This window comes from Aspergillus viridinutans (assembly GCF_018404265.1).
Source record: "Aspergillus viridinutans IFM 47045 DNA, scaffold_1, whole genome shotgun sequence".
Classification (NCBI taxonomy): Eukaryota; Fungi; Ascomycota; class Eurotiomycetes; order Eurotiales; family Aspergillaceae; genus Aspergillus; species Aspergillus viridinutans.
This window is the reverse complement of record NW_025091217.1, coordinates 3,160,556-3,183,881: the sequence shown is the minus strand read 5'-3', so window position 1 is coordinate 3,183,881 and position 23,326 is coordinate 3,160,556. Positions and strand designations below refer to the sequence as shown.

General features: G+C 42.4%; 7 protein-coding genes and 1 non-coding gene across 8 annotated transcripts; 2 read left to right on the top strand and 6 right to left on the bottom strand.

Moving 5' to 3' along the window:
* The first annotated feature begins 8,244 nt into the window (after nt 1-8,244).
* On the top strand, nt 8,245-8,317 carry Aspvir_000995. The gene has a single exon. It is a non-coding gene; the product is annotated as a tRNA-Val (tRNA).
* Nucleotides 8,318-9,101: 784 nt separating this feature from the next.
* hxt8 (putative MFS monosaccharide transporter (Hxt8)) lies at nt 9,102-11,261 on the bottom strand (the record flags this gene model as incomplete). The annotated part of the gene is made up of 12 exons (XM_043266125.1): nt 9,102-9,273; nt 9,337-9,442; nt 9,507-9,620; nt 9,713-9,852; nt 9,913-10,042; nt 10,095-10,104; nt 10,176-10,227; nt 10,274-10,702; nt 10,759-10,949; nt 10,999-11,060; nt 11,125-11,152; nt 11,202-11,261. 12 exons carry the CDS (start codon nt 11,259-11,261, stop codon nt 9,102-9,104), a joined length of 1,494 nt encoding a protein of 497 aa, XP_043122060.1.
* Nucleotides 11,262-12,550: 1,289 nt separating this feature from the next.
* Nucleotides 12,551-13,092, bottom strand: Aspvir_000993 (60S ribosomal protein eL42; the record flags this gene model as incomplete). The annotated part of the gene is made up of 3 exons (XM_043266124.1): nt 12,551-12,590; nt 12,659-12,843; nt 12,907-13,092. The coding sequence occupies 3 exons, from the start codon at nt 13,090-13,092 to the stop codon at nt 12,551-12,553; spliced, it is 411 nt and encodes a 136-aa protein (XP_043122059.1).
* Nucleotides 13,093-13,765: 673 nt separating this feature from the next.
* Nucleotides 13,766-14,846, bottom strand: Aspvir_000992 (uncharacterized protein; the record flags this gene model as incomplete). The annotated part of the gene is made up of 3 exons (XM_043266123.1): nt 13,766-14,418; nt 14,470-14,731; nt 14,784-14,846. 3 exons carry the CDS (start codon nt 14,844-14,846, stop codon nt 13,766-13,768), a joined length of 978 nt encoding a protein of 325 aa, XP_043122058.1.
* Nucleotides 14,847-16,519: 1,673 nt separating this feature from the next.
* Nucleotides 16,520-17,836, bottom strand: Aspvir_000991 (elongin A domain-containing protein; the record flags this gene model as incomplete). Its single annotated transcript, XM_043266122.1, has 3 exons — nt 16,520-17,575; nt 17,646-17,722; nt 17,779-17,836. 3 exons carry the CDS (start codon nt 17,834-17,836, stop codon nt 16,520-16,522), a joined length of 1,191 nt encoding a protein of 396 aa, XP_043122057.1.
* A 668-nt stretch (nt 17,837-18,504) lies between these two features.
* On the bottom strand, nt 18,505-20,207 carry Aspvir_000990 (flotillin domain protein; the record flags this gene model as incomplete). Its single annotated transcript, XM_043266121.1, has 8 exons — nt 18,505-18,650; nt 18,708-18,804; nt 18,834-18,934; nt 18,991-19,508; nt 19,562-19,607; nt 19,663-19,984; nt 20,047-20,146; nt 20,203-20,207. The coding sequence occupies 8 exons, from the start codon at nt 20,205-20,207 to the stop codon at nt 18,505-18,507; spliced, it is 1,335 nt and encodes a 444-aa protein (XP_043122056.1).
* Nucleotides 20,208-21,571: 1,364 nt separating this feature from the next.
* Aspvir_000989 (putative tubulin-specific chaperone Rbl2) lies at nt 21,572-22,029 on the top strand (the record flags this gene model as incomplete). The annotated part of the gene is made up of 3 exons (XM_043266120.1): nt 21,572-21,739; nt 21,790-21,876; nt 21,928-22,029. 3 exons carry the CDS (start codon nt 21,572-21,574, stop codon nt 22,027-22,029), a joined length of 357 nt encoding a protein of 118 aa, XP_043122055.1.
* A 178-nt stretch (nt 22,030-22,207) lies between these two features.
* Nucleotides 22,208-23,276, bottom strand: Aspvir_000988 (uncharacterized protein; the record flags this gene model as incomplete). Its single annotated transcript, XM_043266119.1, has 2 exons — nt 22,208-23,184; nt 23,240-23,276. The coding sequence occupies 2 exons, from the start codon at nt 23,274-23,276 to the stop codon at nt 22,208-22,210; spliced, it is 1,014 nt and encodes a 337-aa protein (XP_043122054.1).
* Nucleotides 23,277-23,326: the final 50 nt, after the last annotated feature.

The following is a 23,326-nucleotide window of genomic DNA, read 5'->3' as shown; positions in this document are numbered from 1 at the left end:
TATCTTATCTTATTTCTGCAGGCAACAGATATGAGCTATTAACTCTAATATTTTTAAAGAAATCTTAGCTAGATAAGCTAAAAGCCTGGACTACTCTGCATTTAAAATTAGTAAAGTTAACTCTATTTTTAAAATATCTTCTTTTATTTTCTCTTAAGTATTTAAAACCTAATTCCACTTATGCTTACTATGGAATTACTTTTTATATATTTTACTATTCTAAGTATACTTAGTATAATTTTAACTTTTTAAATCCATGATACATACAGCACCTTAATAAACATAATAAGTATAAGGAGATTTAATAGGGAAACTATTAAGATAAATTATATAGTACTAAATAAGTTAATTTCTCTTATAAGTCTTATTATTAACTAGCATGGTGATGAAAAATCAGAAAGGATATTAATATATTAAAATAAAAAATAAAAGATTACTTACCACAGGGGCTACAGGCCTTATAAATAAAGTTTTAAGGATGAAATACTAAAGGAGGGGGAGGTAATGTTATAGCATAGCTATATTAGTATAAAGTAGATATAATAGGCAGAATTAAGGAAGGGAACTATAGCTAACTAATTCTAGGTACTAGAATTATTAGGTGGAATAATTCATAATTATGCTAGGGACACCTATCTTAGCCTAAAACTAATATATAATAACTACCCTAGAGAAGGAACTATACTAAAGATAAGGAGTAGTAAGCTACTCTATAATCTACTCTATAGTAACTATAGGAGTAGTAATAGGAGTTATAAATAGAGTTACTAATAGAGGAACTATATAAGGACACTTATTATTATTATATCTAGCACTCTTAGTTTAGTTCTTTATATTTAATAATAATTATTTACTTAAGTATAAGTTCACTAATCTAATTTATTAGTTACTCTCTTACTATTAAGTATATATACTTAATAGGCCTTACTTCTATCTCTACTATTATTATTCTTATATTACCTTTAGATTATCCTTAACCCTTAAAAGGTCATTATACCATTGCATCATCAGGCTACCAAGGTGGTAGGCCTCAGGCAAGTATCAGATATAGTCCAGGGACTATATCATCTTATTCCCAAAGTAGTTGACTAGCAGAGAACAGCAGAGACGGATCCCAGGGTGTGACACTAATATACTAGATAATGTCTCTATTAAGTAATATAACAGTAGTCTATTTTATAAGGATGTTTATGTCTTTATTAATTATATTAGAGATATCATTAACTATAAGGGAGAACTATTAGTTAAAGTTAATTTATAGATAATACTTTAAGGTACTGCTCTGGACTAGTTTATTATTAAGCTTACTAACCTAGAGAAATATTCTCTATATATCCTTCCCCTAGACTAGGGATGGTTACCTAAACTAACTAAATAATTTAAACCCTGTGCTGCTAATACTCTGGTTAAACTATAGTCTCTTAGTTATAGATATAGTAATATTTATAATAACTAGACACCTTATGCCTTTGCCTAAGAAGTTATCTGTTATGCTAGGGCCGCCCAGATCTCTGATATATTTAACTAAATAACTATAATATAGACTTAGTTAGAACTATACCTCTGTTAAGATATCCCTAAGCTAATACTAAATACTATATTAACCTAGTTTCTTAAATAGCTTGAATCACACACTGGTATTTAGAAAGATATTATTTTAGGATACTAAGACTGGAACAAAGGCCCTAAAACTTATGGTAAAATTAATTATTAGGCCCCCCAGAGTAATCAGAACTATAGAAATACCTAAACTTAGGACTATCTAACTAACTAAGGCAGGCCTAACTAGCTGTATATTCCCTAATAGGGATATAGCTGATTATACTACCCACTGTTTATTCCCTAATATTAATATCTGTAGGTGATGCTATTCACCTAGCTAAACTAGCAGTACTAGTAGCATGCTTAGTACTAGTTCCTATACCTATAATAATCTGCTGGTCAGACCCTAAACTACTAGAACCCTACTTACTAGTAATAATTATAACTACTAGGCTAAATGACCCTGTAGGCTGCGCTGGTGAATAAAACTATAAATTATAATTATCCCACATGGAATTAGAATGGTAGATAATTATGGAATTAACCTTATATTAACCCCCCAGGGCAGTGAGTATATGTTATGGATGTAAATACTAGATCTATAATTAAGCCTACTACTAAATAACAGCCTTGCTTAATGCATAGTAATGGATAGGGATACTTACTATATATCTTAGATAAATTATATAACTATGCTAATAATAAGGACCCTAGTTATTAAGTATTCCTTAGCTATCCTGCTTTTAAATCTAATAATCTCCCTGAATATAAACCATGTGTGTTTACAGTTAATATTAAACCTATGGCTACCTATAATAGTTATAGGACTATATTCCTGTTATAGAACTATCTATATACCTATCTTTTAGGATGTCTAGGTGCCTAAGTACTAGCCCTAGTTACCCCTACTATAGATAACCTAATAGCTATTTATATTATTAAGTCTACTCACAAGTTAACTAAACCAGCTGGACTCATTAGGATCTAATCATAGTATTATACTACAGTAAAGATTGGGGTTAACTCTACTATAGAGTACTATAAGATTTGCCTTAACACTAGCTGTTCATCCACTATTAGTAATACAGAGTTTATCAAATCCTTACCTGATATAATGATTACTAAAACTGGTGGGATTACTGTATCTGGTATTAGATTATAATATTAATCTAGTTATTCTGCCATCTTGACACTATGGTTCCTAGGATTAATAAATAATAGTGGCTTAGTGAATATATTTACTAAGATTACTATCTATTATTATTTAGTTAATAGTTTAAAACCTAAACTGCTTATTAGAATAGATATTATCTATAGAGAAGGGTTTATGCTAGACTTTAGCTATAGTATTATAATAATTAGTTCTTATAGTTAATTAACCTTCCTAATTACTATACAAGCTAAACCTTGTTAAGTTACCTACATAGTAGTGTATATAAAGTAGTGGTCTATTATACCTATATATTTAGTTAGGAAGTTATTAGTCTATCTAAAGACTAGCTTACTAACTGACTGTGATTATATCTTTGATCTAATAGATAGTCTAAATGGTGCCACTATATATATATATATAATTAATTATAAGTTTTCTTTTATAGAAGTTTATAATAAGATAGCTACTCTGATTACTATCACCTATTATGCTTGGATAGGGACTGTTTTAGAAGCTAATTTTATTACTACCTACTAGATTAGGGAAGATGCTGCCCTATTAGTATAACTATTAAGATCTGGTATTCCTGGATTAATAGAGTCTAAATTTGAGTTAATTCATCCCTCCTACTATAAATATATTAAAGGTTAATTTAATCAGGCTTACTAACTAACTATTAAACCTAAATTAATCCTACCTGACTGAGATAACTAAACTACATTACTGAATGGTATTACTATCTATGGGAAGGGTCCTAAGGCTGACCATTTTACTAAACTACTTATAAGTTTTAATATCTAGGGTGATGATGGTTCCACTATTTATATTCCTAAGGAAGAATAGATAGAGATTCCTATAAAAGAGGGTTAGGAAAGTTACCTTCCTAAACTATATGTCTACTGCGTTAGCCCTAAAGATTATAAGTATATTAATTATATACTGGATCCCCTCTATAAAGCTAGTAAGCTTAACCCTACTACTAGTTATACCCCTTTGGCATATCTAGTATTTATTATATGGAAGACCATTACTGACTAGAATGGTAAAACTAAGGAGAAAGGACGCGTGGTTATTAATCTATAAGGAGTTAATAAGGAAGTTATCCTAGACCTTTATCCTATCTTATAATAAGAGGATATTATTAATATAGTTTATGACTGCTGCTATATTATAGTCATTAACACCTGCTGGTTTTTCTACTAATAGCTAGTGAAATAATTACACTAGAATTATTTAGCTGTTATTAGCTATCATAGTCAGGAAATATTTAATGTTGCTATTATAGGTTTCATTAATTCAGTTCTATATATTTAATAGTAAATAAACTAGATTCTGAAAGGCCTTCTATTTATTAAGACCTATATTAATGATAACCTAGTTACTTCTAAAGAATTTAAGGAACACCTACACCACCTTAGGACTATCCTACAGCAACTTAAGGATATCTATATTTAATTAGAACTAACTAAGGCTTTTGTTGGATTCCTAAGTATGTAATTATTAGGATAATATATTAATACTCTAGGTTTATCTACTCTAGATAAGAAACTCACTGCTATCTATGCCCTAGAGTTTCTATGTAATCTTAAGGAGCTAGAACATTACCTAGTACTTACTAGGTAGTTTTACTATTATATTAATAGATATGCCTGCATCACCAAACCTTTACAGGAACATAAAATATAAATGCTTAAGGATAGTCTATTAAAGGGTCCTAAATGCTGTGTATTTATTACTAGGAAAGTAGTTAATATACTAACTAAGTAAGAGATTAAGGTATTCTGCTAGTTATAGTTAATATTTAATAATCTGCTTTTCTATTCTTACTTCCACCCTAAAAAATACTTATATACTAACCTAGATATATTATATGATGGCTTTAGTATTATAGCATACTACATTATAGATAATAACTAATATACAGATCTATCTATTCTACCTATATGAACTATAGTCTAACTAGTTCTCTTTCTTAGTTAAATCCTTACTAGTGCAGAGTCCTGCTACTAGCCTATAGAACTAGAAGTTACCTATTTAGTGTGGGTATTATGGAAACTATATTATATAATTAAATTATCTTAATAGCTAATAGTTATTTATACTGACCATGCATCTATGGTTAGTATTTTAACCTAAACTTTAATAAATATAGTTACTCTAGAGTAATTAAATCTATGCCTAGTTAGGGCTTCCTAGTATATCTAGTAGTTTTATTTATAGGTTTTCTATTAACCTAGGAAGTTAAATATGGTTATAGATACACTATCCTATTTACTGATAATAAGGTAGAATCTTTAATATAATAAATCTGACCTTAATTTTATTAATACTTACTATACTATTCAAGCCTATCTTACTAACTATATATACACTATATCATCCATCCAGCTATCCAATAAATTTAAAAGATGTGTGATGGAAGGATATTATAATAATCTCTATATAAAATAGATTATTAATATACTTTATAATAATTAGGTATCTAACTTATCTGCTATACTGCCTTACTAACTATATAATAGGCTACTCTATATGATGAAGCACTGGTTGGTCAGACCTAATAAGATTATTAAAGAACTATAGATTTATGTCCTATGCCCACTAGTAAAGGACCTGTTCTGATTAATTTATAATAACTAGAATTACTAAGGAGTTAATAAATACCTGGTTTTACTTAATAGGTTTATGCTTTATTAAGGCTGCTAATTATTATACTAGTATATTAAATATTATCTAATTTGCCTACAGAATAAGGTCTATTATTATAGGCTATATAGAAGCTTACAACCTATTCAGATTCCACTAGTTCTATTTAAGATTATTACTATGGATTTCATTATCAGATTACTAAGCAAGAATAATGATAGCCTTAATTAACTATTAGTTATGGTTGACAAGTTTACTAAGTAGGTTAGTCTTATCCCTAGTAAATTAATATATACTACTATGGACTGGGGTACTATTATACTATAGTATTTTTAAGGATATGATTAGGGCATACCATAATCCTTTATTTCTAATTATAATTCTATATTTATGAGTGAATTCTGGAAGGGATTATTTACTATATTAGGAGTATAATAGCTCTATTCTACTATATTTCATCCTCAGACTAATAGCTAAACAGAATAGGTTATTTAAGTAATTAAGATTATAATATAACATGCCTATATAACTACTGAACAGCCTAATCTATTCTAATAGACCTTGAATCTGCTAGGTATTATATCTATAATTAATGGTTTACTAAGTAACTCCATGAAGGCCACCCCTTATTAATTACTATTTAGTATTAATCTGCAGCAACCATGGCAGCTGCTAAAATAGTTTATTAAACTAAGGCAGCAAGATTTTGTGGTATAATTAGATATAGAAGAGTTAATAAAATATACTTCTATAAAGATAAAAGAGATTTATGATTAGAATTATAAACTAATAGAATTTTAGGTTAGTAATTAAGTCTATATCTAGTTACACTATAGCCATGGGTATTTATTACTGATAAAATAAAATAATTAGAAGCTCTAGCTCCAGAATGTAGGCCTATTCTAAGTGCTGGAATAAGTTGGCTAGTTAGCCTACTGTATTAAATTACTACTGATATAGAAAATCTATCCTATTTTATTAATTACTCACCTAGAACCAGCCCCCACTGATCCTAATCTATTTAATTAAGAGTTACTGAAACCGCCTGCTATTATTAACACTGAGGTTTATGGAAATGAGGATGATATATATGAAGTAGATTATTTATTAGGTAAATATATAGTTTAATATGGATGAAACTATACCCCTTTTACAGAATACTTAGTATGTTAGAAAGGCTACAGTCTGGAAGATAATTAATAGGTTTGAGAAGATAACCTACAAGGTTCTGCTAACCTTATTAAATAATTTAATTAGCATGGTTAAACTGAAAGTAACTAAATAGATTAATATTATGAATTATATTGTTCTACCATCACTGTCTATTTATCTATTCTACTATTATTATCTATACATTGTCATCTGTTCTGCATATGTCTGCTTACTAACTATTGTTCTACTATCTTGTGTTACTATTATCTAGATACAGTAATATAGACATTACTCTTATTAACCCCCTATAATATTACATTTCTCTGCATGGTATTACCTTATAGTTAGTTTTCCTTAGTATGTCATCTACACAGCTGGTCTATCTGCTGTCCTGTACCCCTGGAGGTTACAGTTAATAGCAAAACCATCATCTTAGTTAGTTTCAGAATCAACTTACCATCAAGAATCATAAGAACTGCCACAATAAAGATATAATTAAAGATAAATATACTATAGTTATTATCTATAATAATATTATAATAAATTTTAAAATATATAAAGCTAATATAATAGAAGTATTATATCTATTCTATAATTAGTTATCCCTATTAATAATATTATATTATATTAACTATTATAATATTATTTACTCTTTAGGAAAATTTAAGATTATATAACTCTAACTAAGGATAGTTATTATAACTAGAGAGGGTGTAATTATAAAGGCTTAGCTATAGCCTAGCTACTTAATTATATAGCTACCTCTTATATCCTAATTATTTTTAACCTTCTATTTTTATACCTTAAGCTGCTTTTAAATCATTACTAAATATATCTAGGATAGACAGTAAAGATAAATAGTATTCCCCTTATCTAATATTTAAGAAGATAAGGATTAGTTTTATTATAAACTAATCTACTACTCTCTATCATTCTTTTCTATTAATTATCATCACTAATTCTTACCTAGTCAACAGGTTATCTACCCTGCAATGTAGATCCTTACAGTTATGCTAGGCTTATTTAAGTATTTTCTAAAAAGAGGAAAGATTGTGGCTATGCGCTGATGGTGGAAAATTTAGTGTTTCATATTATATTCATTCCTCTAACTAAAACAGCTAATTCTATCTATAGTGGGTCATGCCTACCCTAAGTGTAATGGAGTGCTCTAAATAGGTGATGTATTCTCCAGAACTAGTAAATATATTTTCTAGACTAGTGATATATTTTCCAGATATCACCACCCCTATAAACTACACTTATACTAATTACCACCTCATTTAAGTAGCATCACCCCCTATCACCTACAAGGGCACCTACCCAGGCATTGACTGCATTCAAGCCACATGCCGGCTGGTTAGTAGTTAGGTGGGTGACCACCAGCAAATCCAGGCTGTTGTATGTTGGTTCAGCCCTTTTTTTTTTTTTTTTTTTGATTTAGTGGGTTTTGGTGGGTTTAGCGCCCTTGCCGCCCTGTCTTCACCCTCTTCACCCTCTCTGCACCTGAACCATCTAAACCTGAATATTCCTTACTCAGTACCCTGCCCAACCCTCTTCCTGCTGATGTGTCCTCAATCCTCATCTAGCACTCTATAAAATTTATGAGCATGCGGGTAACTCTAGTCGGTGATAGCAAGCAAGCAATAGGTCAAGTTCTCCACGGGTTTGTCCTAGCCATTGTATGGTCCATCATCGACTCGCTCGTTGAATTTGGTTTATAGAAACAAAAAGAAGCGGTTAATTTAACAATTGGCTAGTTAGCGTAGTGGTCATCGCGTTTCGTTTACACCGAAAAGGTCGCCGGTTCGAACCCGGCACTGGTCATTGTTTTTTGTATCTAGCTAGTACGGCGAAGCAGACTGATGACAGAATAATGCTTACTACCGAACGAATGACTAAGAAATCAAAGTTGGAGTCCTCGTATAGCATAAAGGTACTATGAAGGACGTCATAGTACAGGGCGACTCGGGCTCAGCAACCATACTAGGCGTCAGGGTCAAAGTCCTGTCTCTGCGGTAAGAGATGCTTAGATGAGTAGCGCTAAATCAGGGTAAGTGAAAGAGTAGAAGAAGCAAATCCAGCATCTTTGCAAGTCGTCAGTCAATCTCCCCGCCGACAATGGGAGAATGGAATCGTAGCACAGTGAAGAAGCACCGTTGTCAAAAGTGACATAACAGATTGGAAAGGCTTTGTAATCATACGTACATCTGTACATTGTCATAAGATAATTACCTGCATAAAAAAAGAAATAAAAATATTGTAGCCGTATGAGTGAAATGCTTTCCGAAGGGCTGCCTGGGCCCCCGGAAAGCAGTTCGGGTGGATGGAAGCAGGGGGAGTATCGGTACATCGAGGATATTTTCGAAAACGACTAGATCATGTAGATCTGTGCGTGAATATCTACTCAGTGTGTCTTCCAGATATGGAAGCATGTTTCGGAAAAGAGCCAGCCGTTGACCGAACCATTGTACATATCCTCTGGTGAGACTCTATCAATCCGACTCAGACTACTCGAACAGTTTGCGGCAATGACTTTGACAATACTTGTGCTCTGCGTCGCAGACACGTACATCTCTCAAGACAGTCCGTCAATCATGAAACATCAAGGTTAAACAGAATCATCTCTTCCAGCCACAGCCACCTCAATTCGCTGAGAATTCGACTTGACTTTCTTCACATTCTCATCGTCCTCGCCTTGCTCTTCACCCTGATCCTCAGGTAGAATAACCTTATCACCAAAAGACGCGCCGATCTCCTCCAAAGTCTTCTTCTTCGTCTCACTGCCATTATATCAGTACAATTCCAGCAAGTAGCATCCATCAGCAACGGATCCATCAACTTACGGGAAATAGAAATAGGCCACCACGAAAAAGAACGCCGTACACGCCACGAAGACATAGTAGTAGTTCTCATGGATGTTGGCAAACGCACTGGGCCCTGCTTCGGTGACTGCACATTCGGATATCTTAGCCTTTTTGCACTTTACCCAGCGGGGAGAGTCGAGGGAACAGACCGGCAACATTGACGATGAAATGCGACGCGGCCGCTAGCCCCATTACTTTACTTCGCAGCGCGATGGGGAGGACCTCGGCGCCGTACAGCCAGGTTGTGCTGTTTAGCATGCCGTCTGGTATTCCTTAGTACGGTTCTTTCTTTCATTCCAATTGATAATTGGGATTGGATGCACCGCGGGGTTTCAGGCAGGGGAGAGGGACGTACAATAAATCACGACGAACAAGTAAATACCCAGTATGGCGAAGCCCTTTCCGACGCGGTTGTTGGTGTTTTGGAATTCGCGCTGCATGACTGCGGCGTAGATCTCGACGAGGATTATGCCGCCTAGGCCGGTGAGGATCATTCTATGACGCAGATGTAGTTAGTTTGGGTTATGAAGAGACTTGGATGGCAGATGTGGTTACTTTCGGCGTCCCCATTGGTCAGTGAGGTATTTGGTTGTGAGGCAGTTGGTGAGGAAGGCGATTGTGCCGTAGACAGCGGCTAAGGCCAGGATGGTGTGCGAATCGATGCCGAGGGATTTGTAGAGGATTGCTTTGACGTGGTTAGTTCCAGCTTAGGAAGTCAGGACAGGCAGGGTGTTCACTTTGATAGTACTGCGTGTATGCCGATGTTAGTCGAGCCCCAGATGGGGGATAAACTGGAGGACATGATATGACAGACATACCTGGATGACGTTCACGCCAGTCAGACTAGTCATCGTCTGCACGGCAATCGAGCTACATCCATTAGCTGAAGTATCTCCATTTGAACAGCAGCACTTACACCAGCACACGGTGCCGGAACAGCCGAAAGATCTCCCGGTAGGACGTGATCTCCCGCTCCTTCTCGTAGTTGATCTGCGCAAGCATGAGCTCAAACTCCCGATGCACATCATCCGAGTGGAGATCCCTCCGGATCCGCACGAACTCGCTGCGCGCCTGCTCGATCTTGCCGTTGCGGATCAGATGCCGCGGCGAGTTGGGCATGAAGGTGACCAGTCCAACGAACATGATCACGCCCCAGGGGATCTGGATGCCCAGCGGCAGTCGCCATTGCACGGGTCCATAGGGCGCAAAGCTACAGGCGAAACCGATCCAGTTCGATGCCATGGTTCCGAAGGAGATTCCGCAACCTGAGATGCCTCCTATGAGGCCTCGGTGGCGCGGGTCCGAGATTTCACTGAGATAGATGGGTACAGTGGCTACCATTCCTCTGCAACTGAGTGAGTCGAGGAAAATCTATGCAGAGTCAGGGGAAGGGCTTCTTACCCAACAGCATATCCGGCAAGGGCACGACCAGCGAGGAACATCCCAATATTGACTGACGCAGTTTGGATAGTCGTTCCGATGGTCACGACCACACACATCAGGGCCATGAACCGAAGTCGACCCAGTCTATCGCCGATCGCTGTCTGTGTGAGGGCGCCGACTGCCTCGCCGGCGATATAAACGGCGACGACCTGGCCGTGTCAGATCGAATCCTGAATATTGCGGAGAATCTAAGCATACCGCTCCGGTGAGGCCGGCCGACGGGTGGCCCATATAGTTGATCCAGCTTCCATGGGCAATAGCTGACAGAATTATGGAATTAGCCCCTTGCAAGATATCGAATCGAGTAGCGCAACCCCTGCTTACTTGTTGTGGCAATTCCTGTATCAAAGCCCTGCTCTGTGATTAGCACAGCTAACATGCCATATTCATCAGAAACCTACAAAAAGAAATGTCCCGATGGCCGCAAAAAGGGCAATACTCAAGGTATACCACTCCGTCATCTTGCACAATCCGAGCTTACAGAGCCCGCAAGGATGTTCCGAGGTGCAAGGTGCAGGACGACAATCTGTCGGACAGGCCCAGATCCCCAGCGTCCACCGCCATTTATATGTCAATCTGCATCAATATCAAAAAAGGCAATAGATTGGCGGGTGTATACTGTCCGACAGCAAGCCGAGGGTGTGTAACTGTCAGTCCCACTCGGAGGATGGCCGAGAAGCAGGCCCCATGGGGTCACTCAATCTGGGGTAGATAATACCGAGCTTCGTGCGTCTAGCTTCAGATTCCCTTTATTCAGCAAAGTTCAACCAGAATGGACAACGTGGGAATATCCGAGTCATTCGTGGGGGTTCATTTGATCGGTGGTTACTCCGCATCGCGTAGACCAATGGATGTGATGCAACGGCTGGGCTAGCGATGAAAGACGTCACTCGCAAAGCAAATGAATCATTCTGCTTGAAGTTTAGCTCGAGTTATTACCCCTAGAATCTGTCAAATATAATGATCAGCAAAGATCACAGCGCAAGGGAGCAGCAGAGCTGTGTTGAGGGTGGGGATAATGACAGGTCCTACTTGATAGCGGAGAAGATGGACTGCTTGTCTTCTTTTGGATAACTTCACGATGCCAATGTCCGAGCTTGAATGCGCGATAACAGTGAGAGCTGTCATTGATATCGAGTCGGACAAAGTCCGTCGGTGATTAAGGTGCGTTTGTAGTTGAGGTGATTGAGGACTACTCGTTCATTTTCTTAGTAGTACTTCCGTCTACTCTCTGGCAAAAGGACGCCGCGTTTTGAATGATAACGAGAAAATGCATAAAACGAAGATAATACTCAAGAATGGAAGTACGGTTCGAGTTGTGTAGCCACGCTCACTGGAGCCAATAAGCTAGACTTCATGGAAACAAATGCTTTCCTTCTCCAATTCTGTGGTCCTGAGACGGCTATTCAGGAATGAGTCACATGAGAGGCTGTATGCTCGTTCTGTCTGATAATATGTTCTTGTCAGAGGTCCTCAAGAGGTCGTTGCTTGGGGATTTGAAAAAGACGAGGCTGTCATCGGCAGGGCGCATTGCCCAATACCCTGCAAGGGTCGAGAGGATAACGCGATGGTCTACATGGAACACAAGAGAATTTCGTGAAGAGACTCATAATCTAGGAGTCATATTGTCATTTTGTGAATATGAATTCCTATTTCATTTTTTCCATTGCCAATGTGATATGCCCTCCGCCGGAGAAGTAGACCGGTCTGCAATGCACGAAACCCAGAGCCGAACAAGGAAATCGCAAATTTAGAAAACAAGAGCAGCACCCTTGGTCTTCTTGTCACCACTAAACAGCGAAAAACGCACGTTAGTATGTATAAACCAGATATCGCCACAGTCGCAGACTCAACGTACCCCAACTCGAAGTGCTTGCAACGCTTCAGAGCGAGCTGCTTCTTGGTCTTGCAGGCAGTGCACTCAAGACGCAGGACGACCTTCTTGGTGGTCTTGGCCTTCTTGTGGAAGACAGGCTTGGTCTGACCACCGTAACCGCTCTGCTTGCGGTCGTAACGACGCTTACCCTGGGCGAACAGGGAGGCCTAATAGATCCATCATCAGTGCCTGTGCCAACTCGTCTACCATGGCGTGTGGGTTGTATTCACCTTGCCAGCCTTGTACTGGGTGACCTTGTGCTGGGTGTGCTTGTGGCACTCCTTGGACTTGCAGTACGTCCGGCGGGTTTTGGGAACGTTGACCTGGAGCGCAAGAGCTATCAGCAACTGTCCGCTACAATCCAAAAACTCCTTGGTGCTGCGTGTTTCCATGTCCCGGTCATCGGAGAACCCCATCAGACTCAGCACCGGTTGTCATGGGAAGGGATTCAGATTCCTGGCAGAGACTAGGTCACAAGTTCTTCTGGCGAGAATATTCGTCCTTTTTTTCGTATTCGATGCGCTGGTCTTTCGTCGTCCAGGCGTTCGTTGCGTCTCATCGCTTCAAGGAATTTCCCATAATTTCTCCTCTGAACTCTGACGCATGAAAACAGTTCAATGCCTCATATCCGAGCGAAATTTATCGTGGTTTGCGATCGATAGCATTTTCATCCGTTTTTACCGTTGTCCGCAACTTCTTCGTCCTCGACCCGGAACAAACATCTCGTCTCATCGCCAAGTACCGAGTATTCGACAGAACTTCTCCGAATCTCCGGGATGGAAACAGCATGCGAGCAAGGAAAACGCAAAATAGTCCTTACCATTTTGACTGATTTGGCCGGATCGCGGGATTGTTGGTCGTTGGATAGTCACTTGTCGGAGAGGAGCGAGTCAGACTGTACGTGGGTTGTGGGATTTCGTTCGCTTAGGGCCCTATTTCGGGTGGGCACTAACCGCATCGGGTGTGCGTGCCAAGGCCGCTGGCTGCCCCAGGCATCATACCTGTCATTACCATCATTATTATTCTCTTCGGCTGGCCCTATCAACTGTGGATTTTGTTGTGTTTAAACTGAACAGCTACTCTTGTCTACTAATTCCGAACCCAAATCTCATGCGTAAATGCTTTCCCGACAAGTACTTTCTCTCCTTCTCCGTACCAACATGGACCCTTGCAGAGTTCTAACCCGGTTTCTTCTCCCACGATCCACTCTGCTCCAGAAGATATGGTCCGATTCTCTCTAGGCCAGTACTTTTCTTGAATTTTCTGGTTGATCTGTTCGACCTTGTCTACCAAGGCTGCAACGCGTTCACAATCGAACGCCGGTTCTCCATCCGCGCCCAACTTCTCAAGCTGAAATCCATCATGTGTGATGAACCTCGCAATCGTGATATGCGCAGAGGGTACTAGGTATCTAGGTCTCAGATGTACCCCCGTAGCTGCGACCCCAGCATACAAATCTCGTCGCAGGTGGTGATACGTATATTTGTCGTCGTCCGCGGAGCGACTCCATCGTGATTGCTCTCCAGCTGCAGGAACAAAGCTAAGGGCCATTGCTGCGGCGTCGAAGCTGACAATAGGCTTGACCAACCGTGCCCGGTGGTTGAAGGTGTAGTTGACCAAATCCGAAACCACACCACTCTTCTCTAGATGAGACACAAGAGTGTCGATCTCCAAAGAAGATCGGGAACTGGCTATCTCAAGGACCGTCGTATGTAGGAAGTCTGGTGGTGTAAGCCATATGTCTATCAAGGGTCAGTCACAGCTTCGAAGACAGAAGCTAGTTGATAGCTCACTTGGCACAACACCCTGAATTTCTTTCTGAATCTCAGCAATCAAGTCCTTTATATGCTGTGGTGGTCGTGCGTAAAAGTTGAGATTGTTTCTGTGATCAATGAAAGATGTCTTGCTCTCATGGCTGGGTATAGCCCTTTGTGCATGTAGCTTCTTCAGGATTTCGTCAACCTGCCATCCTGCGAAGTCCGGGCTGAGGAGATGGGCCTTGGACTTTGCGTTCCTTGTAGACCTGTGCGCTTCATATTGAGCTTGAATCTTAGCCTATTTGAGTCAACAACTACCTATTATTCCAGATGAGGCTATGGACATTTACCAGATCGCCTTGACACTTGGAGATCAGTTCGTCAAAGGGGTTTTGGCTTGGGTCTTGTGCCATATTGGAGAAAGTGTCTTGGTAATGTTGGTGTCAATGGTTGAAATTCAACGAGATCTAAGTATTGGTTCCTGCCAGCCAAAAATACCAAAATATATACCTGCTAGTGCATGCACAGCATCAAGTTCACAACTGGTTACTTGTGTAGTCATACGGTGTAGAGACCAGACAACTCCAACCCTGCCCGTGTAGCTTACACGATAATACATGGAGAATATCGTACATTGACATAGATCCCATGTCAAAAGGTTGTCCTTGAAACAGACTATCCAGCTACTAAAGAGATGTCCTGTTAGGCTACCTCTACAGCAAAAGTTCCCTTCTTTACTGCCCCACCGATAACCCCGCTACGGCGAAGGCTTCCGTCACCATCATCTCCGATCAACAACCGTCATCTCACTCCTGCTCGCCTCAATACAATTATCTTCGTTTTAGCGCGTTAGCAGCTACTCCTTGCTTTTATCTTCAAGACTTTTAGCCGCAGTTCACTGACTAAACCTGAAAATGTTGATTAAGTGAGTAAATCACTGCAAGCGACGGGCTGATCAATCGTGTTTGGCACTGGAGACCTGGCCTGAGCTAACCGATGATTTACTTTAGAGTCCGTACCCTTACTGGCAAGGAAATCGAACTGGACATCGAGTCTGATTACAAGGTACATACTCAGTTGTTGCATATTCCGCTTCCCTTTTGCTGTGGTCCCTGCCATCGTATGATTCCGCGTTGCCCGACAGCATCGTCGCGCCATGGACGGAACAAAAGAAGACCTGCAAACAACATACCGAAGGATTTTGCGAAGCATATACTGAGAGTTGTACCAGGTGTCCCGGATAAAGGAGCGCGTCGAAGAGAAGGAGGGTATTCCCCCCGTTCAACAACGACTGATTTTCGGCGGAAAGCAAATGTATGTCGTGTTACTATGTATGTGCTGGTGCAATAGGMTGACGGTGTTCGCATCTGAAGGGCCGACGACAAGACCGCTGCGGAATATAACCTAGAAGGTGGCGCGACGCTGCATCTTGTCCTTGCTCTGCGCGGTGGCTGCGACGCTTAATGGATTCCTGCAACACGGGTTGACGCCATGAAGATTTACGCGAATAGATTATGAGCTGGAGCTGTGGGACACGTTCGAAAGCGGGGAGAGCTCCAGGACGGCATACGAAGTTTCGCTCATACTATACCCGAGTCGTGTCGAGCAGGAGGAAGCAACTGAGATTTAGCTGTGACGAACGAAGCGGAAGAACACTTGATCCTCGACTGTCGCACACGGCCCCTGCACACCAGGCGCTGCATGATGTTTCTTTTTAAGCCCAGACGTCTTTCTACTGGCCATGTGAACGCATTAATGACAACATCATGGAAGAATGTACACATCAAGAGAAGGATGGCAATCCCTCGTTCACTCGCTCTGAAAGATGGATTAAGCTTTAAACTAGATCGTGTCATGCATCACGCTGTAGGAAAACTGTCCACGCTGTACCATATTTGCACCAATCCCGTCGCGTCCCATCCAAACTCCATACAGATACAATGGCTAATGCTGCGATGATCCAAAAATAATTACGTGAGGGAAATAAAGGAGCCGACCGATATTTGAGATGAAGGTATCCAAAAATCCGAAGCTATGTATAGTCCATAAGAAAGTCATCCCTGGTCCATGAACACGCGGCTGGTCGTCAATTGACCTTTTTCTTCCTTGGCTGGATGAACAGACTCGGTGCCGGTCTCTTCCGCATGACTGCGCGCGGCGGTGGAGCGGGAGGAACTCCTGAGTTGTCGGAGTCGGGAATCGCCTCCAGCAGAGCTGATTTGGCGCTCTCAGCAGTGGCCGTCTCATTCGTATCCTGTAATCGGCCCGCCGGAGGGGAATCGGACGATTCTTGAGTTGAGGATGAGGAGGGAGGATCCCGCAAGCTTTTGATTGCGGCAGTTGCTGATGCTCGGTATTGCACCGGAGCCGGAGCCGGCGAGTTCTCAGAAGACTTCGGGGACGATGAGCCCGTCTGCTTCCCCGAAGTCAGCGCTCGGAGCCTCGCTTCTCTTTCGCGCAATGACGCGCTAACAACGAAATTACCAGGGCCTCCGGAGGACCGAGTGCTCTGAAGCTTCGATCGCCCGGGTGCTACTAAAGTTGGAGGGCCGTTGCGCCGAGGAACAACCGGATCGGGCGGTCGCCGGTGCTCCTCAATCAGAGAAAGAGGAGCCTGTTTAACCTGACTGGCTCTGTTGTTTAGTTGCTTGGTCGGTACTGCCAGGACAGGGTTTCTCTTCGGCAGGTTAAAGATGTTGCTCTTCTTCTTCTCCGGCCGAGGAAGCTGTGGTCGCTCATACGACCAGACAGGTGCGCCCAGGGGATCAGACGAACCCAGCCCGCCCCTGGGAGAAGCAAATCTTGGCGTAAGACCTCCCATCTTCCTGTCGAACGAAGCATACCGTTGCTTCGTTGTTGGCCTTTCTCGAGGCAGCGGAATAACCCGTCGGTCAGTGACGAACTTAGCGCTATGTTTGGCACGCTCAGAGTTGATGCCATCGAGAGCCATCTTGAGCTTCTCTGCGTCCTCCTCCACTGCTTTTTGGACACGTTGCTGGAGATCGCAGTATATATCGTACCAGCAATCGGGCTGTTCGGGCAAATCGTACTCGTCCCATCTTGGTATATCCCTTTTAATGAAATCAAGCCACAGTTCGGCATCATCTTCCATGATATGCGGCGAAAGTAATTCTAGAGATCTCTAACATTGCGCAAGTGGTTGAGCGTCAGCGAATCGAACCAACAGTATGTAAACAGGAGCTACCACTCACGAGTTTCTCGGGGCTCTCGATTTTGAGAAGGAACGGACGAGCAAGCGTATAGGGGACATTGCCAATATCGTTCAAATCTAGAAATACTGTTAGACAATGTTCCAGTACGGGAGCAGTTTCACTTAAAACTGACATTTGACGTTCCTAATGGCAGTCGAGGTGCAAAGCTGTAAAAGCGATGGCGGCGGCATTATCCTGGATGTGATGGAAGGCTAGATAAGAGCAAAGATGATGGCATGAAGAAGGTAGAGAAAATGGAAGATCCGGAAGTATTGGACGAGGTAAAGATAAAAGGACGCCAAAGCATATACCCCAACCGCCAACAGTCAATCATTCCCATAATATTTATGTACTCAACTGAATATGAGATTTGGATGTGCAACTGTCGATGACAATGGCCGAAGGCGGATGATGTCTGTCACATGATCCTATTGGTCCGATATTGATTCACCACCAAGGATCTGCTGAAAATCGTCAATTGGCTATTATTGATTGAGAGCTAGTTTGTCTACTGGACAGTAACAGGTTGATGAACGTTGAGCGATGGTCCTTCCAATGACTTGGGATTCTTAATGTGATGATGGAGCTGTGGATATATTTGTGGAACTGCCACATGACTGGCTAATGCTCAATATATCACAAGATACTTTGAAGCAAGGTGGACAAGAGTTGCCTACTCAAGATGAATCCATATCTATTTAAAGGCTGCGAATGCATGATGCTATAAGAAAGGACAAAAATTCCGAGAACAAAGCAACGGCAGCGATGTGTGACCTTCTATAAAGCAACCCAATCTCCTTTGGCAAGCGGAAATCCCGTCAGTCTGACCACGTTCACCAAGTTTCTAGTCTGCTCACGACTAATTTTGCTGACCGGAGGGCATCTGAGCCAACCAAGTCGGCGGTGAAATGCCAGTCTGTTCATGGATTGTGCTGAAAAGCGGCGGAAGACTCTGCATAATGTCCCTGATTGGGCCCATCGTGTCATTGGAGCTGGACCCATTCCCTGGAGGGATGTTACAATGCCATTATCGCGGAGGAGGATGAAGCGGGTATTACTCACCAGTGTTCCATGTAGTGATCCTGGGTTTAAGATCTTGAATAGCGAGACCGTTTGCCTGAGCCAGCTTCTCGTAAGTGCCGGTCTCCAGCATCCTATACTGCAGGAAAGCCTGAGGCCACCGAGAACATCGACGAGCGCGCCATATGCTTTGGCCGTCTCTAGAATTCCTTCTGCCTCGCGCTTCTGCTGATAAAAAGCGGCGTCTGCGTCTTTGCTCTGGCGATAATCTGACATCATCAGTGCAAATGAAAAAGGCAGGGAAACGTAACTCCAAAAAACGTACAGGTCGCATCGGCTTCCATCTTTTGCCTGTAAAGCTGTGCATCTGCGGCTTTCTGTTTTGTATAGAAGGAAGCGTCTGCATTTTCTTGAGCAGATTCTCGTGCAACCTTGCTTTTCGTGACTTCCACGGCTCGTAGGCGTTCGAGCTCTGTTTCTGCACGCTTGGACTCAACCTGTTTCTGCAGCTCTGCGTCCCTTACTTCTGCTTGACGTTGGGCTGCAATTTTGGCAAGCCGAACGCTCTTATCTAGCTCGGTCTGACGGTTCATGAGCTCAGAGTCTGCCTTGGCCTTTTCGGCCTTCCGCTTCGCCTCCAAAACTGCAGTGTCGGCATCGATCTTCGAGATCTCCTGTTTCGCTCGTCCTTTCTTTTCGGCCTCACCGATTTCTCCCCTCATTCGTGCCTCAGCCACATCAATCTTGGCCTGATTGAGGGCTCCTTCATGAGCTTTACGGCTAAGGAAGGCGAAGTACTCGCTGCCTGGCGTATCCTGGAGCTCCTTCACGTTGGCGTTATAACTATAAGATGCATAAGCCAGCGTGCTAACAAGAACCCAATATGCCAAACGTACATTTTCAGTCCAAACTGTTCAAGCTCGCTCTGGACGTTTCGAATGACTGTTCAGTATCACGTCAGCAAGTTCAAGATTCGTACTCAATACCAAACACAGACCCTTTGTCTTGAAAACCTGTCTCTCCTTGAATATCTCTTCCATAGTCATGCTGGAGACGATTACGCGAGTCTCGCCTTCAATGATACCCTTGACAATGTCTTGGACATGATTTCGTCTTGTTGGGTTCGTCAGATCCTTGGCCTTAGCCAAATCTGCCTCGGAGGTGCTGCCAGACAGAAGCAACGCATATTTCTTTAGGGCCTCGGCTTCGTTGTCGGGGCCGATTGTAAAGACGGCGGGTAGCGAGAACTGCAGCTTTTCAGTAGTCATGGCTTGGAGGTTGAGGGAGAAGTCGAAAGGCGCGACAGAGATCCTCGCGCACTTGTTGTAGAACGAGAAGTCAGCTACTTCAACACCTTAACCGATGCTTGAGAAATACACACTCGCTGCCATGGCATGACAATGGCTTTCTTGCATATCCGTATATCGTCGATCCCAGCACCCGTAAGCACGAGATATTCGCTTGGTTGAGAGATCGCGTATCTGGAGAAAGATGATGAGCATCTCTGCTACGAGTGGGAACCGTCATTGCCACACACCGCATCTTGGGAGCCGTCTAGAGTCAAGAATATCAGGGAGATATAGAAAGTAGGGGAGATATGGGTGGCAAGCAAAGTTCAACTTGCGAAAAATACTGATATAATCAGAAATTCCTCGATATCGAGAAAGCATCTACGATATGGTCTTTGGCGGAGAATGCAGGCTTATATGCCCATGAAGGGTCTTCTAAGCTCTAACAGCTGTCCCAGTCAGCCCTGCCAGGCTTTTACTATAGGGCGCTCCAACAGCCGCTTGAGTCACAGTCGACGAAGTTTCAGCTCCATATGTTGACTTCATTACGGAAATCAGGCGCGAAAAGCCACAAGGTAGCCTCGTATGTGTTCCACGCTAGGCGCTGCCACACCTTGAAGAAAAAGATCTCAGTGAAGAGTACCAAAATACTATTCTATCATGGCGCCCTAAATCTTCTATAGGCTGTGTTTGTGGCTGATTCTCGTCGAACTCGCCTATCTTGACCTCGCTGTGGTCATGTGGATAAACAACGGATCGGGCAACGTCTTGGCCAAGTGCAGGAGGCTATGGCATCTGAACGCCTGCACGTGGGTAACAGAGCAGCTTCATCTGAATGTGCTTATTGGCAAAGATACAGTCTGTAGGTTCCAGCACTTGAGGCAGACTGAGCCTCCCCTAAGTGTTTATAGCGTGCCATCTCTTATGTCAAGCAGTTATGTTAGGTTAAGGGCTGATGACTCGAGTTCAGAGGCATCAATGCTACCAGAAGCAATTGCATTTTGATCTGCAGGTACATGGCGTTGCTTGCATGAAGCGTCATCTGGCTCTCACTGCAGACAGCTAATAATGTCGAAAGGTGATATCGCTCGGTCGTAGATATATACCACAAGCATCCCACGTGATTCCCCTTCAAACAAACACTGCAAACTAGCTGTTTTGATAGCATCATAGCGATGGAGGGGCATGGGAAGGCTACGATTACCTTGAATCACCTTCTATAGCTTAACAAAGTCCTATCGTTAGTTACTCCTTGAGCTGCGGGAGATCTATCTTCATCAAGCACAAATATCAGGCAGAAGGTATGTTGATCTCGTTCCCGATATTTGAATTCACCCCTCTGCGGAATTTCGAGCCATATATTTCAAGACCCTCGACGGCGGGCGCACCATTGCATCTTGGACTAGGCAAAGGGTCACAGCCTTTCAATGATTATATGCGCATTGTCTGCGGACAGATTCGCTGTAGCTCTTGCACATGTCGAGCACCCGGGAAGCAATTGGATTTTAAATATGTTACTTGCATGACATCATCTGAAATATCTTTGCCCGCCTATTTCAATAGAAGCTTTGGTTAGATGCTAGATTACTGACAAGTTATATAGACCAAATCGTCAATATGGCACCACGCTCTCAACTAGAAATTGCTACATCCTCTGTTGAACGTCTGGTGAAGGAAGAGGCGTCCTACCACCGCGAGCTCCAGCAACAGACGGAAAGAATCCAAAAGCTGGAGTCTCAGCAGGCTGGCGAGGACGAGAACCGAGAATACATGCTGAAGCAGGAGGTGGGTCTCACCAGAGTAAAGACATCTCCTGGATTCTGACAGTCATGCAGCGCCTTGCACTTGAAGAGACCAAGAAGGTTTTGCCCAGTTTGAAGCAAAAGATCGATGAGGCAGTAGCGAAGCTCGAGAGCCTTCTGGTGAGTCGTGTATGTGATTGCGGCAGTCTGGCTATTACTGACATCCGACAGGCCGAGGAGGGAAAGAAAGGCCCCGAGAGCAATGTAGAGCAGATCACTGCTGGCAAGGAGGCCATCGCAAAGGCCAAGACGGCCAAAAGGGAAATCGCCTAGATGCGATGAGTACGAATTCTCGCAATGCAGTGGTTTTCGAGATTGTGCTGCCTCCATCAGGCAGGACTAAACTGACCAGTCGAGAGACAAATATGGTGTATAATAAGACAATTTTGACGAAAACATGAACGCTTCCAGCCTAACTCCATGCTACATGAATCCCAACTTAGTTTTAGACTCACGTAGTGTCCATTCTGTCAGCAGTTCGATCATCCGGTTCAGCCTCTCCTTCTTCCAATTCGTCGGGCCGCTCTGACCCCTCCTCTCCGGTCACTTCACCTTCATCCATGTTGGTATCCTCTTGGTCAGCGGTGGATACATGTCGCAAGGGAGACGCTGCCCCTGTTGTCGCAGACGTTCTCTCTGCGTGCAAACCAGCTGAAGATCGACCCGCCTCATCCTGGCTATGCTGAGAGGGAGTCACAGTCTCTGACTCCGGTCGAGGTGTATTGGCTCCGCTAGATTTGCCTTTCGAAGGAACGTCCCCTTCATCTCCGTCTTCGCCTTCTTGCATGCCTTCTCTGCGCTCCACCTCCTCCTTCTCATCGCGAATGAGACGCCGAAGTTGCATGCCCTCTTCTACAATGCGGCCAAACTGTTCCCGCCGCTCGGCCCATGTCTTGGCATATTCCTTGCTTTCATTCTCGAGATCCGCAATTTCTGCTTGGAGCTTCTGTAGGTTCGTCTGCTGATCTTCGCGTGGCTTTAGAAGCCTGTTGCTTGTGATCTTCTCGGCCAGATCATCATAGCTTTTCCGTAATGCTAGTAATCGTTGAGCTTCCTCAAGTTGCACCCGTAGGTCTGCCGTGTTTTCGCGAACGGCCTGCATTGTGGACAAAATCCGAAGCTTTTCGGCGGCATACCGCTCGCGTTCTCGCTCGTTGCTCGTAAGGAGAAATTGAATGCGTGCGATACTGCCTTCAAACGAAGCAAAATCTAGAATCACGTCCTCTCGGAAATTGCGCCATTCATCCAGCCTTTTCTGTTTCTCAGCTTCTGCTGCTGTTGTAGCGGTCTCGTCTGTTTCGTCAGGCGGCGGGGTAGGAAGGATTGTCGCATTGGAAATCACGAGGGAAGTTGGATTAAGGAGTCGTTTTGATATACGCTTGAAGGGTTTCTCTTCGACATTCAAAAGGCGTAACTTGTGTAGGTTATCTGGATGCGAAATTTAGTGTGGAAGGAAATGAGGTTGAAGAACGATGACACCAACCTTCCTCCGGTTGATCAAGCAAGCCGTACGATGCCATCCTGTTAGATCTTGTAATGGAGAGCTGTGATCAGTATTGAATGCAGCAAA